Source organism: Pogoniulus pusillus, chromosome 9 (genome assembly GCF_015220805.1).
Source record: "Pogoniulus pusillus isolate bPogPus1 chromosome 9, bPogPus1.pri, whole genome shotgun sequence".
In the NCBI taxonomy this organism is placed as follows: Eukaryota; Metazoa; Chordata; class Aves; order Piciformes; family Lybiidae; genus Pogoniulus; species Pogoniulus pusillus.
Genome location: NC_087272.1, coordinates 13,281,034 through 13,300,335, shown reverse-complemented (window position 1 = coordinate 13,300,335; position 19,302 = coordinate 13,281,034). Strand labels below are relative to the sequence as shown.

The 19,302-nt window shown below is 48.1% G+C and overlaps 1 protein-coding gene across 10 annotated transcripts in view; it reads left to right on the top strand.

The window, feature by feature from the left end:
- EPHA5 (EPH receptor A5) overlaps window positions 1-19,302 on the top strand; it is a 220,036-nt gene that overhangs the window by 109,225 nt on the left and 91,509 nt on the right. For 5 of the 10 annotated variants that reach the window (XM_064148552.1, XM_064148550.1, XM_064148547.1 and 2 more), the window contains exons 4-5: window positions 2,651-2,806; window positions 8,788-9,123. The exons of 2 other annotated variants lie outside the window; for them this stretch is intronic. In XM_064148552.1, coding sequence (XP_064004622.1) covers window positions 2,651-2,806; window positions 8,788-9,123 — 492 coding nt within the window. The remainder of the gene's footprint in view (window positions 1-2,650; window positions 2,807-8,787; window positions 9,124-19,302) is intronic. 3 more of the 10 variants (XM_064148553.1, XM_064148554.1, XM_064148551.1) reach the window with 2 other exon arrangements.

The following is a 19,302-nucleotide window of genomic DNA, read 5'->3' as shown; positions in this document are numbered from 1 at the left end:
TGCAAAGGTGCCCCAGCCCCCTGATCATTTTTGTGTCCTTCCTCTGGACCTGTGTTGTCAGGTCCATGTACTTCCTGAGTTGAGGGCTCCAGAGCAGGACTCAGTATTCCTGTTGAGGTGCTACCAGCCATGCTAGAGTTAGAGAATGGTTGGACTCCATGATCTGAAAAGGCTTTTCCAACTGAAACAATTCTATTAATGTATAATCTCGTGTCCCTGCCTCCACAGAACCACAGAATGGTAGGGTTTGGAAGGAAGCTCTGAAGATCAAGTCCAACTCTCCATTCTGGCTAACACAAGACTATTTCTCTTAGGCATGACAGCATGCTGCTCTGCTAGTTGGTCATTGTGAGTTCTCACATTGAAACTTTGTCCTGGAATGTTCCTCCTGAGACCTTTTGGATGCAGAAGGGACTTATCTGAGCCATGGGAGCCTGCAGACAATAGGCAGATCAGTGCAGCTCGGTTTATTTGCCATTTGCCATCCCTCATTGTTGGTTATTGTGCAGCTGTTGTGGCTGTGTGCATTATGTGGTTGTTGTGCATCTGTTGGCTCTGTAGTCACTCATGAAAACCAGAAGTTGCCTTTGAGCTCAGCTCTGTGTCAATGGCACTCTTAGTAAGCTGCACCTCGTTGGAAAGCTGTCAAGGCAAAGTGACTTTACTTTGCATTTGCTGCTTTGCAACAAGAGAAATAAAAGTGTGATAAACTCTTGTGCTGTAATGATTTTGTGTCAGTATGATGTGACATAATGAGATGAATCCAAGTCCTCTTTGGAAGGCTAATTACATCCAGCACATGTGACACGTGGGCTTGAGCATCGCTGTGTGTACCATGGGGTTTTGTGCTTTCATTCCTCCACCTCTGTTCCCTGCCCCTGTGAATGGGTTTGGTTTCTTGGGAAATAAAATTGGAGGCTAGAGAGGAGCCATTGCACTAAATCCTAGCATGGCAGGGCTTGGAAGGGATCTCTGGAGATCATTCAGTCCAACCCCCATGCCAAGGCAGGTTCACCTAGTAAAGGTAGTGACAGGACAAGGGGCAATGGCTTTGAGCTAGAAGAGGTTGAGACTGGAGATTAGGAAAAAATTCTTTTGAGTGATGGTAGTGAGACAGTGGAACAGGTTGCAGATGCCCCCTCCTTGGAGATGTTCCAGGCCAGACTGGATGAGGCCTTGAGCAACCTGCTCTAGTGGAAGGTGTCCCTGCCCATGGCAGGGGGTCGTAAGTAGATAATCTTTAAGTTTCCTTTCAACCAAACCCATTCTGTGAATCCACAAATCAAAAGCACTCATTTCAGGAGCCTGAATCTAGATAACACTTCAAATTATTTAAAAGTATAATAATTAAAAAACCCAACAACAATCTCAAGCTCCCTTTACCCATCTAGTGTCTTTGTGAGAGCAAATCCAACGCTTCTGTTAAGTCTGTGTGCCTTGGCATGCAGATGCATTGGAGATGGAAGGAATATGCTGCATGGGTTTGAGCTTTGAGCTGGAAGAGAGGAGATTTAGACTGGAGATTTGGAAGAAATTGCAACTACCTGAAGGGAGGTTGTAGCCAGATGGGGGCTGGTCTCTTCTCCCAGGTAACCAGCAATAGAAGAAGGGGACACAGTCTCAAGTTGTGCTGGAGGAGGTATGGGCTGGATGTTAGGAGGAAGTTGTTGGCAGAGAGAGTGATTTGCATTGGAATGGGCTGCCCAGGGAGGTGGTGGAGTCACTGTCCCTGAAGGTGTTCAAGAAAAGCCTGGATGAGGCCATGATCTAGTTGACTGGATAGGGTTGGGTGCTAGGTTGGACTGGCTGATCTTGGAGGTGTCTTCCAACCTGGTTGATTCTATGAATTCTTTTGAGTGAGGATGGTGAGACACTGGAACAGGTTGCCCAGGGAGGTTGTGGATGCCTCCTCCTATGAGTGTCCAAGTCTGGGTTGGATGGGCCCTTGAGTAACGTGGTCTAGTGAAAGGTGTCTCTGCCTGGGGCAAGAGAGTTGAATGAGACATTTTTTAAGGCCCCAGAGCAAGTCTGTCTCATGTGGAGCACTTTAAAATTCATCACAGGTTTGCAGGGGAGAAGACCCTAGGGAAGCAGCCTTATCACAGTGCCTTCAAGCTGTCGATCCTGAGCTCCCCCTCCACCACAGCGCTGCTGTTTGTTTGCCAGAGACATCGATTTCTGTGTGTGCAACATTTGGAATGAAAACCACCAGATCTATTTTACCTGGTTTTGGGTTGTTGGTTTTCTTTTTTCCTAAGGCTCAGTGAAGAAAATAATAATAATAATTAAAAAAAAAAGAAGAAACAGCAAACCCAAATGCAATAAACATTTCCTCTAAAGCAGAACCCACTCAAAGTTGTTACCTCTAATGCATTCAAGAAGGAAAATAAATACCCAGCAAGGGAGATGGTAGGGGAAAGAGAAAAAATAATAGTGCAGGGCTTCTCATTCTCTTTCTGTGCAGATAGTTATGTATGCACTGTCTGGTAGTGGCACAGCTGATTCCAAATCTGCAAACTAAATAGCTTCCAAGTTGTTTGCCTGTTTTCGAGCTGGAGATATGGTTGGGGGGGTTGTTTTTATTTTTAAAAAATGGGAAGAGACTCATTTTCTGCTGGGAGAGCTTAGTTTGTGGTTCTTCTTTTCACAGTATGCAGACCTGGGTTCTTCAAAGCTTCACCCCACAGTCCATCCTGCAGCAAATGTCCCCCTCACAGCTACACGCTTGATGAAGCATCCACATCTTGCCTGTGTGAAGAGCACTATTTTAGGAAGGAGTCAGACCCACCTACCATGGCCTGTACAAGTAAGCAGATGCTTCTAGGGTTGGGTTTAATCCTTTGGAGCTGTTCCTGTGCTGTGACCAGACCTAATGAATGTCCTTTTCCAGGCTCTGGGCTGGAGTCTGAACTAGGTTTGACCACACTTGTAGCATCACTGGCTTTTGCCCACCATAGCTCTGATTACACAAGGACTTTTTAAAGCTTTTTACTTCAAAAGCTGGCATTTAAACCCAGGAAGAATTTTGGAGCAAAGAAATGCTCCATCTCTTGCTGGCCCCTCATGGGTGGACTCAGCAGGAGTGTGGCCTTCTGCTGTCCTCCTTGGTGCATGCTTGGGTATCAACCAGGGCATGCACACAGAGAAGACTATGAATAGGTGGATGGAGTCTATGAAGGAGACTGTGAATAGATGGATAGTCCTGCTTAGTCTCGTTTCTTAGCTTGTAGGTGGTGAAAAAGCAAGGAGAGAGCAGCATTTCTCCAGTCCAGCTGGAGAGAGGTGTTCTTCAGACTATACTCAAAACAGCCTCCCCAAACCTGCAGCTGAAATGTAGAGCTTCTGCCCTTGGTGTAGGGAGCCAATGGGAGTATTTGGAGTCCAAGGTGGGATAAGAATCACTAATATTGCACTTTTCCTGCCATCTATGAGCTGTCCGTACCTTGGAAGATTCTTGTTCAGTTTGTGTGCCTCCAGCTAGTCCCAGCAAGTGTAGCACAGGCCACAGGTGTTTGCTGTCCTTGGCCTGTTGTGCTCTGAATGGGATTTTTGCAGCAAAAAAAGTGGTTAGAAAGAGCCCAGGAAAGGCAGAACTGTTGGGGCATAAGCAGACAAAGCTTCCAAGGAACTGAAATGATGGAGGAAAAAGTAGGTTTGTGAGTCCATGCATGTACATGTTGCCATTGGGCAACAGTGCAGAGGTGACCTCATGCTGTTTCCTTGCATGAGACTGGCTTTTTGTGCCTTCATCCCAGTGAACACAGGTGTCCTTCTTAGCTTCCGAAGTTTGCACTTCAAAAAGAGAAAGAAGCTGCTTCCTGTTGTAGGTTGCCCTCAGCAGGGCTCTGCTTGCCTGCAGAGGCAGAGTTGGGGCCCTTGAACTCTGCATTTCCTTTTCATCAGCCAAAGGAGCAGGAAGCATTTAGCTGTTGGGAGGTGCTGCTGCAGGGGAGGAGAAGACAGCCTCAGGGCACCATGACAGTAGCTGGTACTGTGGGATCAAAGTGGGCTGGGGGAGTGAGTCACAGAAGCACTTCTCAGTGTGTTCAGTGGATCTGCTGATGTCTTGGAAGAGTAGCAAGGGTGGGGTACAGCCTGAACAACTTTGATACAAGAGCTTCTTTATGTCTGCTTTGCCCCTTGGCCTGACTTGAAAACCATAGGTAAATGGGAGGGGATGAGGTGCAGTGTGGTGTTGGGAGAGAAGTGCTCTGAGCTCTGGAAACACATCAAGTTAGCTTTTCTGTGCTGGCAGATCCAAAGCCAGGGGCTGGCACAGAGTGATGTCTGGCTGCTGCTGTCCACAGTTCATCAGGAGTGTTGCTCTCTATCCCCTCTCAGGATGGACAGAAACATATCCAGTCTGTCCTGCTGGTGGATTAACACAGGGAAAGAGCTTCCATTGCTGAGGGGAAGAGGATTGTGCCTACCTGTGATCTGAGTGGAGGGCAAGACTTTCTGAGAGGCACAAGCAAGCTTGATGAGCAGCTCATGTTAAAGAGAAGTGATGTTTGAGAGTGTGTCTCCCTCAGATTTCTGCAGTTTGAATCCTGGAGGGTACAGATTGTCTGTGCTTCTGCAAATAGCATGGCCTTTTCTTTTTAGCTGTGTTTGGGAGGCTTTTTTTATGCTTATTTGGGTTTGTGTTGGGTTATTCTTTTGTTTCTTTTTTTTTCAGAGCTTAGTAGTGGTTTGAATGTTTGAATGGGTTTGTTCCACTGTTTCTATCCTTTTTCTTTTTTTTTTGTTTAAAGCTTACTATTAGGTGGTGTAAAACACTACATTCTTTCTGTTAGGTAGCTTAAAACATTAAATGCTTACTGTTAGGTAGTTTGAAACATTAAAAGCTTATTATTAGGTGGTTTAAAACACAGGCAGATGTCTGAAGCTCTTATTAGCATATGGCTTGGCCAGATCTTGAGTTCTGCTGGGGCAGGTGATAGATTTGGTACTGACCAAAGCACTGCCCGGTTTCTGTCACCCAGAGCAGTTGAGGATGTTGCATTAGCTCTGCTGACATTTCCACTTTACACCTCAAAAGCAGACCACATCTGAGTCTTCTCTGTGTCCTTCTTGCTAGTCCTACTCACCTTTTCTTGGTATTTTATCCTAAATCCATCATTGTTTTCCTGGATGTGATGAGGAGGGCTCACATGCTACCCCCAGGTTATAAATGTAGGCAGGGACAGTGAAGTGTATGCAAAGACTTTTAAACCAGTCCAATTAGATCTGGAAGGAAACATGTCACTGTGAAGTGAAACAGAAAGCAGGACAAACCTGAGTAATGACTGAGAGGAAAACTTTACAAGCTTTTTGCATGTTTTTATTATCATTATTATTATTTATTACTGCAGAAGTTAATAATATTCATAGGATTCCCTCAACTTGAAATCTAGTTAATTCTAGAGAATACATCAATGTCCATTTCCTGCTCCATACCTGCAGAGCCCCCTCCTTGCCACTTTAGCCATAAAATCACATTCTCCTGATTTAAAGTGAACACTTTTCAGTCCCAGGCTGTGTGAATCTCCCCACTACAACCAGCAGCACTAAAGACAATTGCTGCACCGCCCTCAGTTAAGTATGGGGAGAGGAAATAAAACACATTTTTCTTTCATTTTTCCAGTTCCTTAAGCATGGTTTATAGGTAATGATTGGCAATTTTGACATTAACAGTTCTGTGCTGCAGCCTGAAGTAATTATTGCCCTCAGATCAAAAAGCACCCAAATAAACCCCAACAAACCAAACTGTTTGGTGCTGATTGGCAGTTGAGAATTCTCTTCATATTATGATGTGTTTGGCAAGAGGTCACTGTGCTTTCTTTCTCTTTAATCCTAGCTTCAGCTGTTTGCACAGCATCTCTGTCAAATGAAGATATGAATTTCCCCTCCCTCTTTTTCTTTCCCCCTTTTTTTCCTCCCTCCTCTCTCTGACAAGTGACCCTGTTGCTTTTCAGAGCCTATTGGGGAAGTATTTTTAATGTTAAGACACATGGGACAAGCTGAAGATTTGCTTACTACTAAGTGTATAATTTTCAACTCACAAAGAGTTTGCAATGAACTCGGAGTGAGGACATGCAGATGTTTCTATCTCAAGGGTAATCTCTCTCAGGTTGTGCTTTTTAAAGTAGGTGCAGCTGAAAATAACAGCAAGGAAAAAAAAACCACCAATATCTTTGTCTTCAGGAAGTGTTTGCCACAAAATTGTGGTGCAGAAGGGCCAGATCCTACCTGCTTAGGAGAGAAAGTAGTACAATTAAAAAGAAGTAAAGATAATAGTTTACTAATTTATTTGTCTGTGGCAAAAGGAGGTGTGAAATGAAACCAGCCCTCCTCAGCATGTCTGGGACACCCCCTCCAGCCCTTAACTTAGAGTTGCAGCCAAAATGTGGAGCTTTACCCCTTTGTGTAGAAGGCAAATGGGAACATTGAGAGTCCAAGAAGGGTTCAGAATCCCTGGGTTTGCCCTTTTCCTGCCATCTGTGACCCATCCTGCAGCTTGGAAGGTTCTTGTTCAGTTTATTTCAGATACATAGTGGCACGATTTTTGTGCCTCTGTCTAGTCCCACCAAGTGTAGAACAGACCACACAGGTTTTCTCTGACACCCCTTTTCCTAAAGGTAAACCCCATCTTTGTTCTCCGATCTGTGACAGATCCAAGTTTTATCCAGCAGGTCTTGTTAGATACCAAGTTTTAGGATTCTTCAAGTAGGCCTTGTTAGGTATCCATAGACTACTAAAGATCTTTGTGTGAGCCCTACATGAGGACACTAGTTTCACAGGTCGTCAAGCCCCACCATCTTCAAAGCACTTCCACTGAAGCTGATGTTTTTGAGCCCTCAAGAAGAGCAGCTGACACCTCTCTACAAAGCAAGTGAAAGCCTCTCATGGCTTCACAACAGAAATAATTTATTCCCAGTTAAAGACACATTGTCCAGCAAGTGTTTCCTATGCCCAAGTTCTTCTTACTGGTAGAAATAAAAAGGCATTCACAGAATCACAGATTGCATTGTGTTGGAAGGGACCCTCAAAGGTCACCTTGTCCACCTCCTCTGTAGGGACGCCTCCAACAAGATCAGGTTCCCCAGGGCCGTTCAGTGGAAGTAAAACCAGGGCAATTTAACTGGTAAAACCCCATCCCTGTGTTCAAGATGTCCATATAAACTCACAGCTCCCATGTTGGGTTTCATAGTTTCCATTAGATGGAAAATAGCCCTGACTTGGGCTGCACCTTGGTATCATCAGCTGATTAGTGCAGGCTGCCTGCAATGGGGGATTCCAGGTTGGCTTGCTCCCCATTTGTGGTCATCTGAAGTGATCACAGGGCAAACCAAAGCTGATCTGCTGTTTCCTAAACTGACTTTAGATTTTGAATTTGACTGCTTTTCCCCTGAATAATAAAAGCAAACAAAACCCTATCAGGATGATTGATTTCCCCTGGCAGCAAGTTCCTCGTTGAACCAGAGCATCTCCAGTTGAAATCGTGGCAGTGTTTCATCAGTGCTAATGTTAAGAGACTTCAAAAAGGGGAATAGGGATGGGGAAATGGAGGCAAATGCTCCTGCTTCAGAAGGTAATTTCATTTTTGCAAGGCTGCCTGTTTTAAATAACAAACCTGGTTTAATTATCACAACACAACGAGACGATGACAGCCTGAGACAGGCTGTAAAACGCAGATGGATTTCTAGCTAGTGGAGCTCCTCGTCGGGTTCTTTTCAAGGAGCTGCTCGTGGAATTTGACAGCTTCATTCAGACCAAAGGACAGTCTGCTGCCTTCCTTCCTCCCTTGGAAAAATCCCAGTCTTTGATGTAGGGCTTCTGCCTGTACCGTGACTAAAATCCATCCCCTTTCTTCCTCCTTCATTAGCATTCCCTGAGTATACAACCTGTGGATCTCTTGCATGAGATTCCTGCCTGTTCTTTCACCTTGTCTTCAGGATGTCTCTCAGTTTGCCCTTCATATCCAACAGGAGCCTGTTAAACACCTAAAGCTTGCAGCACCTTCTGCAAGTAAACACTCTTGAAGGTGTCTGCAGGTGGGCTTTGCTTGCCCAGCCATGGCCTCACTCAGCAGGACGAAAGAAAGCAGCTTGCCTTTTGCAGGAGCTCTGGTGCCTCTGCAGCAGCTGTGCCTCCTTGGTTAGCCTTGCCAGGGCTGTGCTGCCATCCTGAGCAGGGAGGCATGGCAAAATAAGCAGGCGTGGCGTGGCTAACCAACCGTGCTGGAGCTTGGCAGAGACCAGGGAGGCTGCTGTTGAGTTGCCAGATATGGCCATGTTTCCACTGGCCTGTGTAGATCACCATCTGCTGTGGGCTGCTTAGTGGTGATTTGGATGCCCAGGCTTAGGTTTCACTGTGGCCAAATAGCTGCTGGGGAGAGGTTAGGAGGAAAGATTTGGCACTTGAGTTGAGTACCAAAGCAGCGTGAGTACCTCTGTGGGTGTCTGCTTCTTAGCATCTGGGCAGTGGGGTGAGAAGGCAGAGTCTTGGCCCTGGTGAAGCCAGCAGTGACTTGGGCAGAGCAAAGACTTGCAGCTCCCTTAGCTAGAAGAGCAAGGAGATCCCCAAAGGCAACCCTCCAGGGTGAAGTGCTCCTCCCATTGGGTTCAAGCCAGCCCCAAGTCTTCTCCCTCCTTGAGGTGAGGTGGGTGTTGAGGTGGGTATTTTCCCAGTCCTTCAGGTGCTGCTGTAAATGGTGCCCCTGTGCTTTGTGGCAGGTGAGTAGTGGAGAGCAGGCTGACTGCTAATAGTGTTTTTACCCTGTGTTTTTCTCACTTTGCAACCCAGGACCCCCCTCTGCTCCTCGGAGTGCCATCTCCAATGTTAACGAGACTAGTGTCTTTCTGGAATGGATCCCCCCTGCCGATACTGGTGGAAGGAAAGATGTGTCTTATTTTATTGCATGCAAGAAGTGCAGCTCCCACTCGGGGCTGTGTGAGGCCTGTGGCACTCATGTCAGGTACCTCCCCCAGCAAAGCGGCCTGAAAAACACCTCGGTCATGCTGGTGGATCTGCTGGCCCACACAAACTATACCTTTGAAATTGAGGCAGTGAATGGAGTGTCCGACCAGAGCCCCGCAGTGCGCCACTTCGTGGCTGTCAATGTCACCACAAACCAGGCAGGTAAGTGGAGCTTCAACCCGGGGGCAGGTGTCTTGGCTGGCAACCCAAGCCAGGCAGACCTGCTGCAGACCTTCCCTGGAAATGGGTGGCAGTTTCCAGCACGGAGGGCTGAGTGTGACCTCTTCCAGTGTATGTGGGAGGGTGTGGTTGTGCCTCTTAGGTTCTAATCATCACAATCCTCAGCTCACTTCCCTCCAGCATGACGTGCTTGTAGGGATTGTGGCTTTCCCTTTTTGCTCTCAGCTGCTCAGAGGCCTTTCCACTTCTCTGTATTTTGGGGTATCTACCAGCTAAACCAAAAAGAAACTATTGCCTCTCCTTCTGGGAAAGGGAAATTTCTAAGTCATGAGAGCCCTCAGCATAGGAAGGACATGGACCTGCTAGAGTGGGTCCAGAGGAGAGCCATAAAAATGGTCAGAGGGTTGAAGTACCTCTGCTATGAGCACAAGATGAGGGAGCTGGGGTTGTTCCACCTAGAGAAGGCTCCAGGGGAACGTTAGAGCAGACTTCCAGTACTTGAAGGGGGCTGCAGAGAGACTGTTTCCTTCAGTGACAGGGTAAGTGCAATGGTTTGAAATCAGAGAAGAGCAGATTGAGATTGGATGTTAGGAACACGTTCTGCACCATGAGAGTGCTGGAACACTGCAGCAGGTTGCCAGGAAGTTGAGAGTTGAGGGCTGGAGTTGATGCCATGATTGCATCTCCTTCCATGCACATCAGCACAGCAGGCACATGACGCAGCTCCTGCAAGCCCTGGACACATTTCTGTTCTTCTCTTGTCTCTCAGGCTTTGTGTTTTAGGGTCTTTCCCTCTGCCAGCCTGGCTTGCTTCTTACCCTTTAATTCAGGGTTCTGCAGTGGCACCTGTCTGCTGTGGACCCCTCCAGGAAAGTGAACTTGTGGCATATGAGCCTGTGAATCTTCCCTCCTGAAACTGCCACTAGGAGATGCAGCTCTGGACTGTTCTGATGGTGCTTATGTTGTCAGGAAGGCTGATGTGATGAAGTTGAGTTGCTAAAAGGCCATCTGCAGCAGTAGGAGAAATCCCTTGACCTGCTGGCCACACTCTTAATATACCCTCGGGAGACCACTCGCCTTCTTGGCCACAAGGGCACATTGCTGTCCCACGGACAACTTCTTGTCCATCAGGACTTCAGGATCCTTCTCCACACATCTATTTTCCAGCAGGTCAAACCCTAACTTGCACCAGTGCAGGGGATTGTTCCTCCCCGGATGCAGGGCTCTAAACTTGCTCAGAAATGCAGCAGGAAGATGCAGTGTTTGAAACCTTTCTGGGCTTAAAAGCTGCCCAGAGGATTCACTTTAAACCAAGCCTAAAGAGCCAAGCAATTTCCTTTTGCTTTTCATTTCCAGCACCTCCTATGCTGGCATGGCTTCAGGCATGGAGCTGACCTGGAGCTAGTGAGTGGACAGCAGGGCAGCAATCCTGTTGGCATCCTAAATGCCATGGACTTCTTTCTGCTTAAAGACCTTCTCTGTGCAGTGTTTTCTCTTTGGAGAGTTGGGAGCCAGCATTCTGGCTATGTGATGGTGTGGAGCCTTTTGGAGAAGTGCAAAAAAAGGCCCAGACATGCTAACAGAGTGGTCTAATGCCTCAAGGAGTCTGCATGCCTGAGGCCAAGCCAGAGATACAAGCTGAATCCTGTGCTACAGGCAGCTCTGCTTAAGCAAAAATGATGGAGGACAGGATCTAACAACCCGTCCTGCTGCCTAAGGTGCATGGCTAGGTTGCTGCTTGACCAAAAAAGTCTCTACTAGATGCTTGGAGCAGCTGGAAAGCTCTTGAAGAAGGGGGATGTACTGAGAGCTGTAGTCCTTGAGGAGCTGGACAAGATGACCTTTCCAGTCCAATGCAATCTGTGAATCTGTGAACCCTCATCCTGAGTGTGCGGGCTGGAGTGCTGGGACATCTGTCAGATGAGGAAAGGCTGAGAGACCTGGGGCTGGTGAGCCTGGAGAGGGTCAGACTGAGAGGGGATCTTCTCAGTGCTCAGCAAGAGCTAAAGGTGGGGTGGGGGTCATGAGGATGGGGCCAGGCTTTTTTCAGTGGTGCCCAATGGTGGGACAAGTGGTCAGTGAGCACAAATTAGAACACAGGAGGTTTCACTTGAACATCAGGAGAAACCTCTTTGCTGTGAGGCTGCTGGAGCCTAGGAGCAGGCTGCCCAGAGAGGTTGTGGTGTCTCCTTCTCTGGTGACTTTCAAAACTTGCCTGAACATGTTCTTGTGTGACCTGATCTGGGTGACCCTGCTGAGTGCAGGGGGATTGAACTAGATGATCTCTGGAGATCCCTTCCAACCCCCACCATGGAGGGATTCAGTGACTGTGTGTGATTAGCATTCAATTCAGTCTTAGAAAAGCAGCCAAGGGCAGTTCAGAAAGGGAAACCTGCAGCGGGGAGCTCAATGCTATCTCGTGTCAGCAGCTGTGAGCTCTTGAAAATGATAGACTGCAGCCCTGCCCAGTGTGTGAGGAAACCACCAAGACAGGAGGTGAGAAGATTGCTGTCCTGCTCAGCTTGCTTTCAGACTGTTTCTGGGAATGGAGAGCTTCAAGTCCCTTAAGATTCAGGGGCTGATTCTTGCGGCTTTCAGGTCTCACAGACTTGGTAGAGTCAGCTCGGGGAGGGAATCAACTTCCCCGAGAGAACGCTGAAGCAGATGGAGCATACTGCAAGCATCTCAAGTGAGGAGCAAGACTGGAGTTCCAGATCTACTTTAAAGCCAGAAATGCTGACCCAGGGCGTGCAAAAGCTTAGGCCTTTTTTTTGGCTAACTCATTTTAGCATTTTTTTGCTAACTCATTTTCCACAGCCAAGGTGGTGAGCAGGGCTTGCCTGTAGGATTGTAGAATCAACCAGATTGGAAGAGACCTCCAAGATCATCCAGTCTTACCTATCACCCAGTCTTATCCAGTCAACTAGACCATGGCACTAAGTGCCTCATCCAGGCTTTTCTTGAACCCTTTGGGCACCTTACTGGGGCAGAGCCAGGGGGATATGAGAGCAGAGAGAGGGCTGTGTGACCACAGATCATAGCATTCTAGGGGAAGACAGACTGACACAGCCCTGTGTGGTGATATCCCTGGCTTGGAGGTCACCTCCTCACCAGCACCTGTCTGATCACAGAGTTGCAGAATTGTTTGGGTTGGAAAAGCTCTCTGAGGTCACTGAGACCAACCGTTGACCCAACACCACCATGGCCATTAAACCATGTCCCAAAGTGTCATGTCCACAACATTTCTTGAACTCCTCCAGGGATGGTGACCTCCCTGGTCAGCCCATTCCAATTGCAAATCACTCTCTCTGTGAACAACTTCCTCCTAAAATCCAGTAGACCTCCATTGTAACAGCACTGGATTTGGAGTTGTGTGAAGAGCAATTCTTGCTGTGCTCCCAAGAGCACAGAGAAGACTCTGCTGCAGTCAGATGTGGCAAGAGCTTCAGAAGGTCAGAGCTGTGGGAAAGCTGTGGTGTCACAGAGCACTCCTGATGCTCCCTGCAGGAGTGATAGTGCTGCTTTAAAGTTTGATTTCCCATTTTGCTGGCAGATTTTTAAAGGATTGCCCAGTAATCTTCTATTAATCTCATCCTAATCACCTTCAAACAGTCTTTGGGGCCAAGGAGCTCTCTTTTGGATTGTGCTGAGCGCAGTACTTGGCAGAAAGGGGAAGTAAAGCATCTCAAATGGTTTCACTGCCCAAATGACATCAATGTATAGATTTTTCTCTTTTCTTCCCCCCCATCAATGCAGCTTCAGAGTTTTTCCTGCAAGTAAAACCCTGTTCAGCTTTTTCCTCTGCCTGCAAGGTGATAATTCTTTTGTCTGATCAGTTATTTCTGATTGTAGCATTAAAATTAATTTCACCTTTTCTACACTTCTGTAGAGGTGATACTTCTGAAAGTGCTCTTAAGGCAGCCAGGACACAAAAATAGCAAAAAAAGGGATAAATTGTACTTAGAGAAATGGCAGGGGGATTTTGTAGGCAGTTGCTCCTCTGGCTGCAGTTTCTTGCATGTACCAAGTAAGCTCTTGGTAGTAATCTTCCTCCACAGTTAAATGGAGGACACAGAGCAGTTAGAAACATTTGTAGTTGAGTAATGGTGCAGGGAGAGAGCTGTGCTATAGGAACACAGCTCAGGGTACAGAGCTCTTCTTTGGTTGTACACAGGAGGTTTTACAGCTTTGCAGATTGCACTGGATTGGAAGGGGCCCTCAAAGGTCATCTTGTCCCTTGCACTCAGCAGGGACACCACCAGCTAGAGCAGGCTGCCCAGGGACACATCCAGTCTGCTGTGTCCCAGTCTCCAGGGATGGATCCTCACCTACATCCCTTGGCAGCCTGTTCCAGTATTTCACCAGCCTCATTGTGCAGAACTTCCTCCTGATGCCCAACCTAAATCTCCCCTGCTCCAGTTTCAAACCAAGAGTGAAGATAGCCTTGGCAGGGCTTCATGTGCCATGTGTGACTCCTGCAGAACCTCTCTAACAAACCAAAACAAGTGGCCATAAAGTAGTCAGTGTTGCTTGTACTCAGAAAAACCTGGCTGTCTGTCATGGCCCCATGCTCCTCCTGCATCCTAGTCAGTGAGTGGTTGCTGCTGCTTTAAATCCAGCTTGCAGAGTGTCCAGGTCTGCATTTAGGACAAGGAAGGGAAGGGAAGTGTGTGGTCATTATGCAAATGAGTGCAGCAAATGAATGCAACTTGGCTCAGCTTTCTGCTACCCAGAGCTGCTGGAAACAACAGCATTGGAGGGGCTGCCTAAAGGTGGGAAATTGCCCTTTCATTGCTGACAGCTTCTGCACTTCTTTTCATCAGGGAGGTTGGTCAGGCATCTGGGGTTGATGATAGGGAAACTGAGGCACAGAGACATGCTGTGACCAGCTCAGCCCATGCTGAGCCCATGAGCCATACTGGAGATGTTTTCTAACCTGCTCACCAAACTGGCCTTAAGAGAGGCCACAAGAGATGGGTTGAAAGGTGGAGTTTTGGGGTGTGATTTGGTGGGGGTTTATTCCGATTTAGTTTCACCAGACAGAGTCTGCTGAGGCCTGTGTCTAGTGGGGTCCCTCAGGAGTCAGTATTGGCACCAGCCCTATTCCATATATTCATCAATGATCTGGGTGAGGGCACAAAGGGGACTGCCAGCAAGTTTGCTATGTCACCAAACTGGGAGGAATGATGACACCCCCTCAGTCTGTGCTGCCATTCAGCCGGACCTGGACAGGCTGGGGAGTTGGGAGGGGAGAAATGGAACAAAATCCAACAAGACCAAGTGGAAAGTCTTGCATCTGGGAAAGAACAATCCTGTGGACCAGTATAGTTTGGGGCATGACCTGTTGGAAAGTAGCATAGGGGAAAGGGACCGGGGGGTTTTGGTGGACAGTAGGATGCCCATGAGCCAGCAGTGTGTCCTTGTGGCCAAGAAGGGGTGTGGTCAGTAGGTCAGAGAGGTTCTTTTTCCCCTCTACTCTTCCCTGGTGGGACTGTATCTGGAATACTGTGTCCAGTTCTGGGCCACTCAATTCAAGAGAGACCTCAGGATGCTGCTTGAGAGAGTCCAGCACAGAGCCACAAAGATGCTGAAGGCAGTGGAACATCTCCCTGCTGAGGAAAGACTGAGGGAGCTGGGGCTCTGTGGCTTGGAGAAGAGGAGCCTGAGGGGTGACCTCATTCATGTTTATAAGATGTGCAGAGCAGTGTCAGGAGGACAGAGCTAGGCTCTGCTCAGAGATATCCAATAACAGGACAAGGGGCAATGGGTGCAAGCTGGAGCAAAGGAGGGTCCACAGGAACATCAGGAGAAACTTCTTTGCTGTGCAGGTTCTGGAGCCCTGGGGCAGGCTACCCAGAGAGGTTGTGAAGTCTCCTTCTCTGGATACTTTCCAAACCTGCGTAGCTATGTTCCTGTATGACCTGCCCTGGGTGATTGTGTTCTGTCAGGAGGGCTTAACTGGATGATCTCTGCATGTCCCTTCTAACCCCCACTAGTCTGTGATCCTGTGGTGCCTGTGGTTTCTTTTTCACTGCAGCATGAGAAGCAGAAATGTCAGTCAGCAGCATGTTTATCCAGTTCAGTGAGCTGAAGTAGGGTCCCAAATCTTATCTGCAACAGTGACAGTTCCCTTATTCCCTCTTTTCTATCATCAGTCAGGAAAGCTCATATTTGATCCAAGTCCAGCTGAGTGCAAGGCTTTGCCTACAGTACCTTTGGTTTGTCACCTGTGGTTTATCTGCTGAAACCAGAGCTGTCCATGATGTGACAATGTCCATTCCAAGTGGTTGCAAATTCCAGTTGCCCAGGTGATGAAATGGGACTCAAATCCCTATCCTCTTGCCTTCCTGTGAAGGAGGATGGCAAATGCTATGTTTTCGGTCAACAGGTTGGGTTTTATTCGGCCTGTGGCAGTATCTGGAGTGGCTTGGCAACCATTTGCTGATGAGGGGCCAAAAAAAGCTCTTAACAAAATCAAGCCATGGCAGTAATGAAGTGCTAAAGATGTTGACATTTTGTTTATCCTCTTGAGAGCTTAGCAAAGACTTCAGCTCATCCTGGTTTCTCTGCCTCTTAACTTTGGAACCTGGATCATGACCCAGCATCTCATTTAGTGCAGTGAAGCTGGTGAAGGGTCTGGAGAGTGGGGCTGGTGAGGAGCAGCTGAGGGAACTGAGTTTGTTTAGTCTGGAGAAAAGGAGGCTAAGGGGAGATCTCACTGCTCTCTGCAACTGCTGGAAAGGAGATTGCAGTGAGGTGGGGATTGGGGGGAGATTGCAGTGAGCTGGGGATTGGGGTCTTCTGTCTAGTATCAGGTTATAGAAGGAGAAGACATGACCTGAAATTATGCCAGGGGAGCTTTAGGTTGGAGATTAGGAAAAAAAATCTTTGCTGCAAGAGTGATTTGCCATTGGAACAGGCTGCCAGGGAGGTGGTGGAGTCATCGTCCCTGGAGGAGTTCAAGAAATGTTGTGGACATGACACTTTGGGACATGGTTTAATGGCCATGGTGGTGTTGGGTCAATGGTTGGTCTCAGTGACCTTAGAGAACTTTTCCAACCCAAACAATTCTGCAACTCTGTGATCAGACAGATGCTGGTGAGGAGGTGACCTCCAAGCCAGGGATATCACCACACAGGGCTGTGTCAGTCTGTCTTCCCCTAGAATGCTATGATCTGTGGTCACACAGCCCTCTCTCTGCTCTCATATCCCCCTGGCTCTGCCCCAGTAAGGTGCCCAGAGGGTTGCAATGGTGGTTTGAGGGGAGAACATTCAAGTATCTGAAGTATGGGGCTCTCAAGTCTCTTGCCTCATGGAAGTAAAGATGTGCTCTGGGGAGGGGCCCTGCATGTGGCTCCTATCCCATTGGACTTAATAGGTAATGTTTGAACTTAATGGTGAACTAGAGCAAGGGAGATTCAGGCTGGACATCAGGAGGAAGTTCTGCGCGATGAGAGTGGTTAAATACTGCAACAGGCTGCCCAGAGAAGTGGTTGAGGCCCCATTCCTGGAGACATTCAGGATCAGACTTCATGTGTCTCTGGGCAGCCTGATGCAGTTGGAAGTGTCACTGCTGAGTGCAAGGGGGTTGGACAAGATGCCCTCTGAGAGTCTCGTCCAGCCCAAAGCAATCTGTGACTGTGTGAGAGTTTGAAGTGCTGCCTTTTAATGTCAGATGGGAGGAGGTAAGCAAAAGGCAGCCAGGTGCAGAGCTGTGCCTAGGACTGCTGCAGCTCTTCCCCAAAACTGGGTCTGCTTAGTGATTAGGAGCAGAATGAATCAGATGGAAGGAGCAAAGCTGGTGACAGGGTGATTCCTGTGTGGGGAAGGGGAGGGAGTGGTGAAGGGAAAGCACATCATGAAGATGACGTTAATTATGTGGAAGGTTGGAACATTGACTCTGCCCATCCTGAGGAGGGGGTGTGAGAAGATTCACAGATTTATCAGTTGACAGACTGGGAGACTGCAGTGAGGAGGGGGCAGCCTCTTCTCCCTGCTGGCAAGCAACAGGACCAGAGGAATTGGTTGCAAACTCCACCAGGAGATGTTCAGGCTGGATATTAGGAAATATTTCTTCACTGAAAGGGTTCTCAAACATTAGAACGGTCTGCCCAGGGCAGTGGTGGAGTCACCATCCCTGGGGGTGTTTAAGCAGCCTGTGGATCTGGTGTGTAGGGACCAGTGTTTAGTGTTGACTCTTCAGTTCTGGGTCAAGGGTTGAACTGGATGGTCTTGAAGGTCTCTTCCAAATGGATGTATTCCCTGATTCCTTGTGATTCCGTTTTTGGGTTGGAAAGGACCTCAAAGGTCACCCAGTTCAACCCCCTGCCATGGGCAGAGACACCTCCCACTAGAACCCTCATTCTGCCTCTACAAGCCCTTGTCAAAAGTCCTTCTCCAGCTTTCCTATAGCCACCTTAAGATACTGAAAGGCTGCTCTAAGGTCTCCCTGGAGCCTTCTTTTCTCCAGGCTGAACAGCCCCAAGCCTCCCAGCCTGGCCCCATAGAGGGGGTTATCCAGCCCTCTGGTCATCTTTGTGGCCTCCTGTGGACCCTCTCCAGCAGTTCTACATTTTATCAGGGGTTGATGAAGTCTTCTTGAAGATGCTGGTAGTAACTTGTAAGAACAAAAAAGGTGCAGTGGCTGGCAGCATTTCTGAGAGCTTTAATTACTGCTCACAGACTGAGCTCCAATTAGCAGGAAATGGTGATGGGGGGGAGGGGAGTGGGGCAGGAAAGAGGGAAGATGTAGAGCATGTGTTAAGAGCACGGCGATAAATCTGTGGCATGAGCTGATGCTAAACAAGGTAACCATCCATTGTGGCATCATCTGCACACTTACACTTTGAGGTGTTTATTCCAGCATCCCTCCCTCCATGACGAATAAAATGCTTCTAAAGGGGTCACCCAGAGGCCTCCCTTCCTCATTTTCTGAGAGGGAAGGATCATTTGCAATTGCTGCAGCGTGAGGCTGTGGCTGCTTTTTTGTTAATGCCAAGCCATTAACTGTGTCATAAAACAGCCCTGCAGAAACAGGCAGGCAGAGGCAGACCCCAACATTTGTCTCTGTGCTCGCCTGAACAGTAGAAAAAATATCTGTGCCATTACTGCACATTTTCTGGGGTCTGTAGTGCTGCATGATCCCACACAGGGAGTCACGGAATGGTGTGGACTGGAAAGGACCTTAACAATCATCCAGTTACAACCCCTTGTCATGGGCAGGGACACCTCCCACTTGCCCAGGTTGTTCAAGGCCTCATCCAGCCTGGCCTTGAACACTTCCAGGAAGAGTATATCCTCAGCCTCCCTGGGCAACCTGTTCCAGTGCCTCACCACCCTCACTGGAAAAAAATTCTTCCTAATCTCCAGTCTAAATCTCCCCTCCTCCAGCTCAAAGCCATTGCCTCTCATCCTGTCACTCCAAGCCCTTGTGCAAAAGTCCCTTCCTAGCTCTCCTCTAGCCCCCTTCAGGCACTGGAAAGCTGCTCTAAGGTCTCCTGGAGCCTTTGTCTCTCCAGTCTGAACAGCCCCAACTCTGCCAGCCTGTCCCCATAACAGAGGTTCTCCATCCCTCTGATCGTCTTTGTGGCCTTCCCTGGATGCTCTCCAGCAGCTCCATGTCTTTCTTGTGCTGGAGGCAGTGCTGCATGTGGTGTCGGTTTATTTTACTGTCAGGAGGTAGCACTGAAAGGGGAGAGGCAGAAATTGCTTCTTACTGGCTTCATTCTTTTCCTACTGCAGTCAGCCAGGGTTTTGTTGATGTCTTTCCATGTCCTGGTGCAACTCTCATTACATCCCTCTCACATGCCTGCTTGGAAATCAGCTTTTCTTCTCCCAGGGTCAGGGACACATTTAGGTTGAGATTTAGTGCCAGGGAGACATCTAACATCAGGGTTAAGTTCTTGACTTGTGTTGTTCACCACTATCTGCACAGGCTGTGAGAGTTAGAGATAGTTTTTATCTAATGACATCAGCACAAGGCACAGGGAATGCCTTGGATCTGCTGGTACTGTTAAGTAAAGGTGAGCCTGCAAACAGGTCATGACATCATGCTGAGGGAATGGGAATTCTTTAATCTGGAGAAGAGGAGGCTGAGGGCAGACCTCATTGCTCTCTACAGCTTGTTGAAAGGAGGTTAGAGTGAGGTGGGAGTTGGTCTCT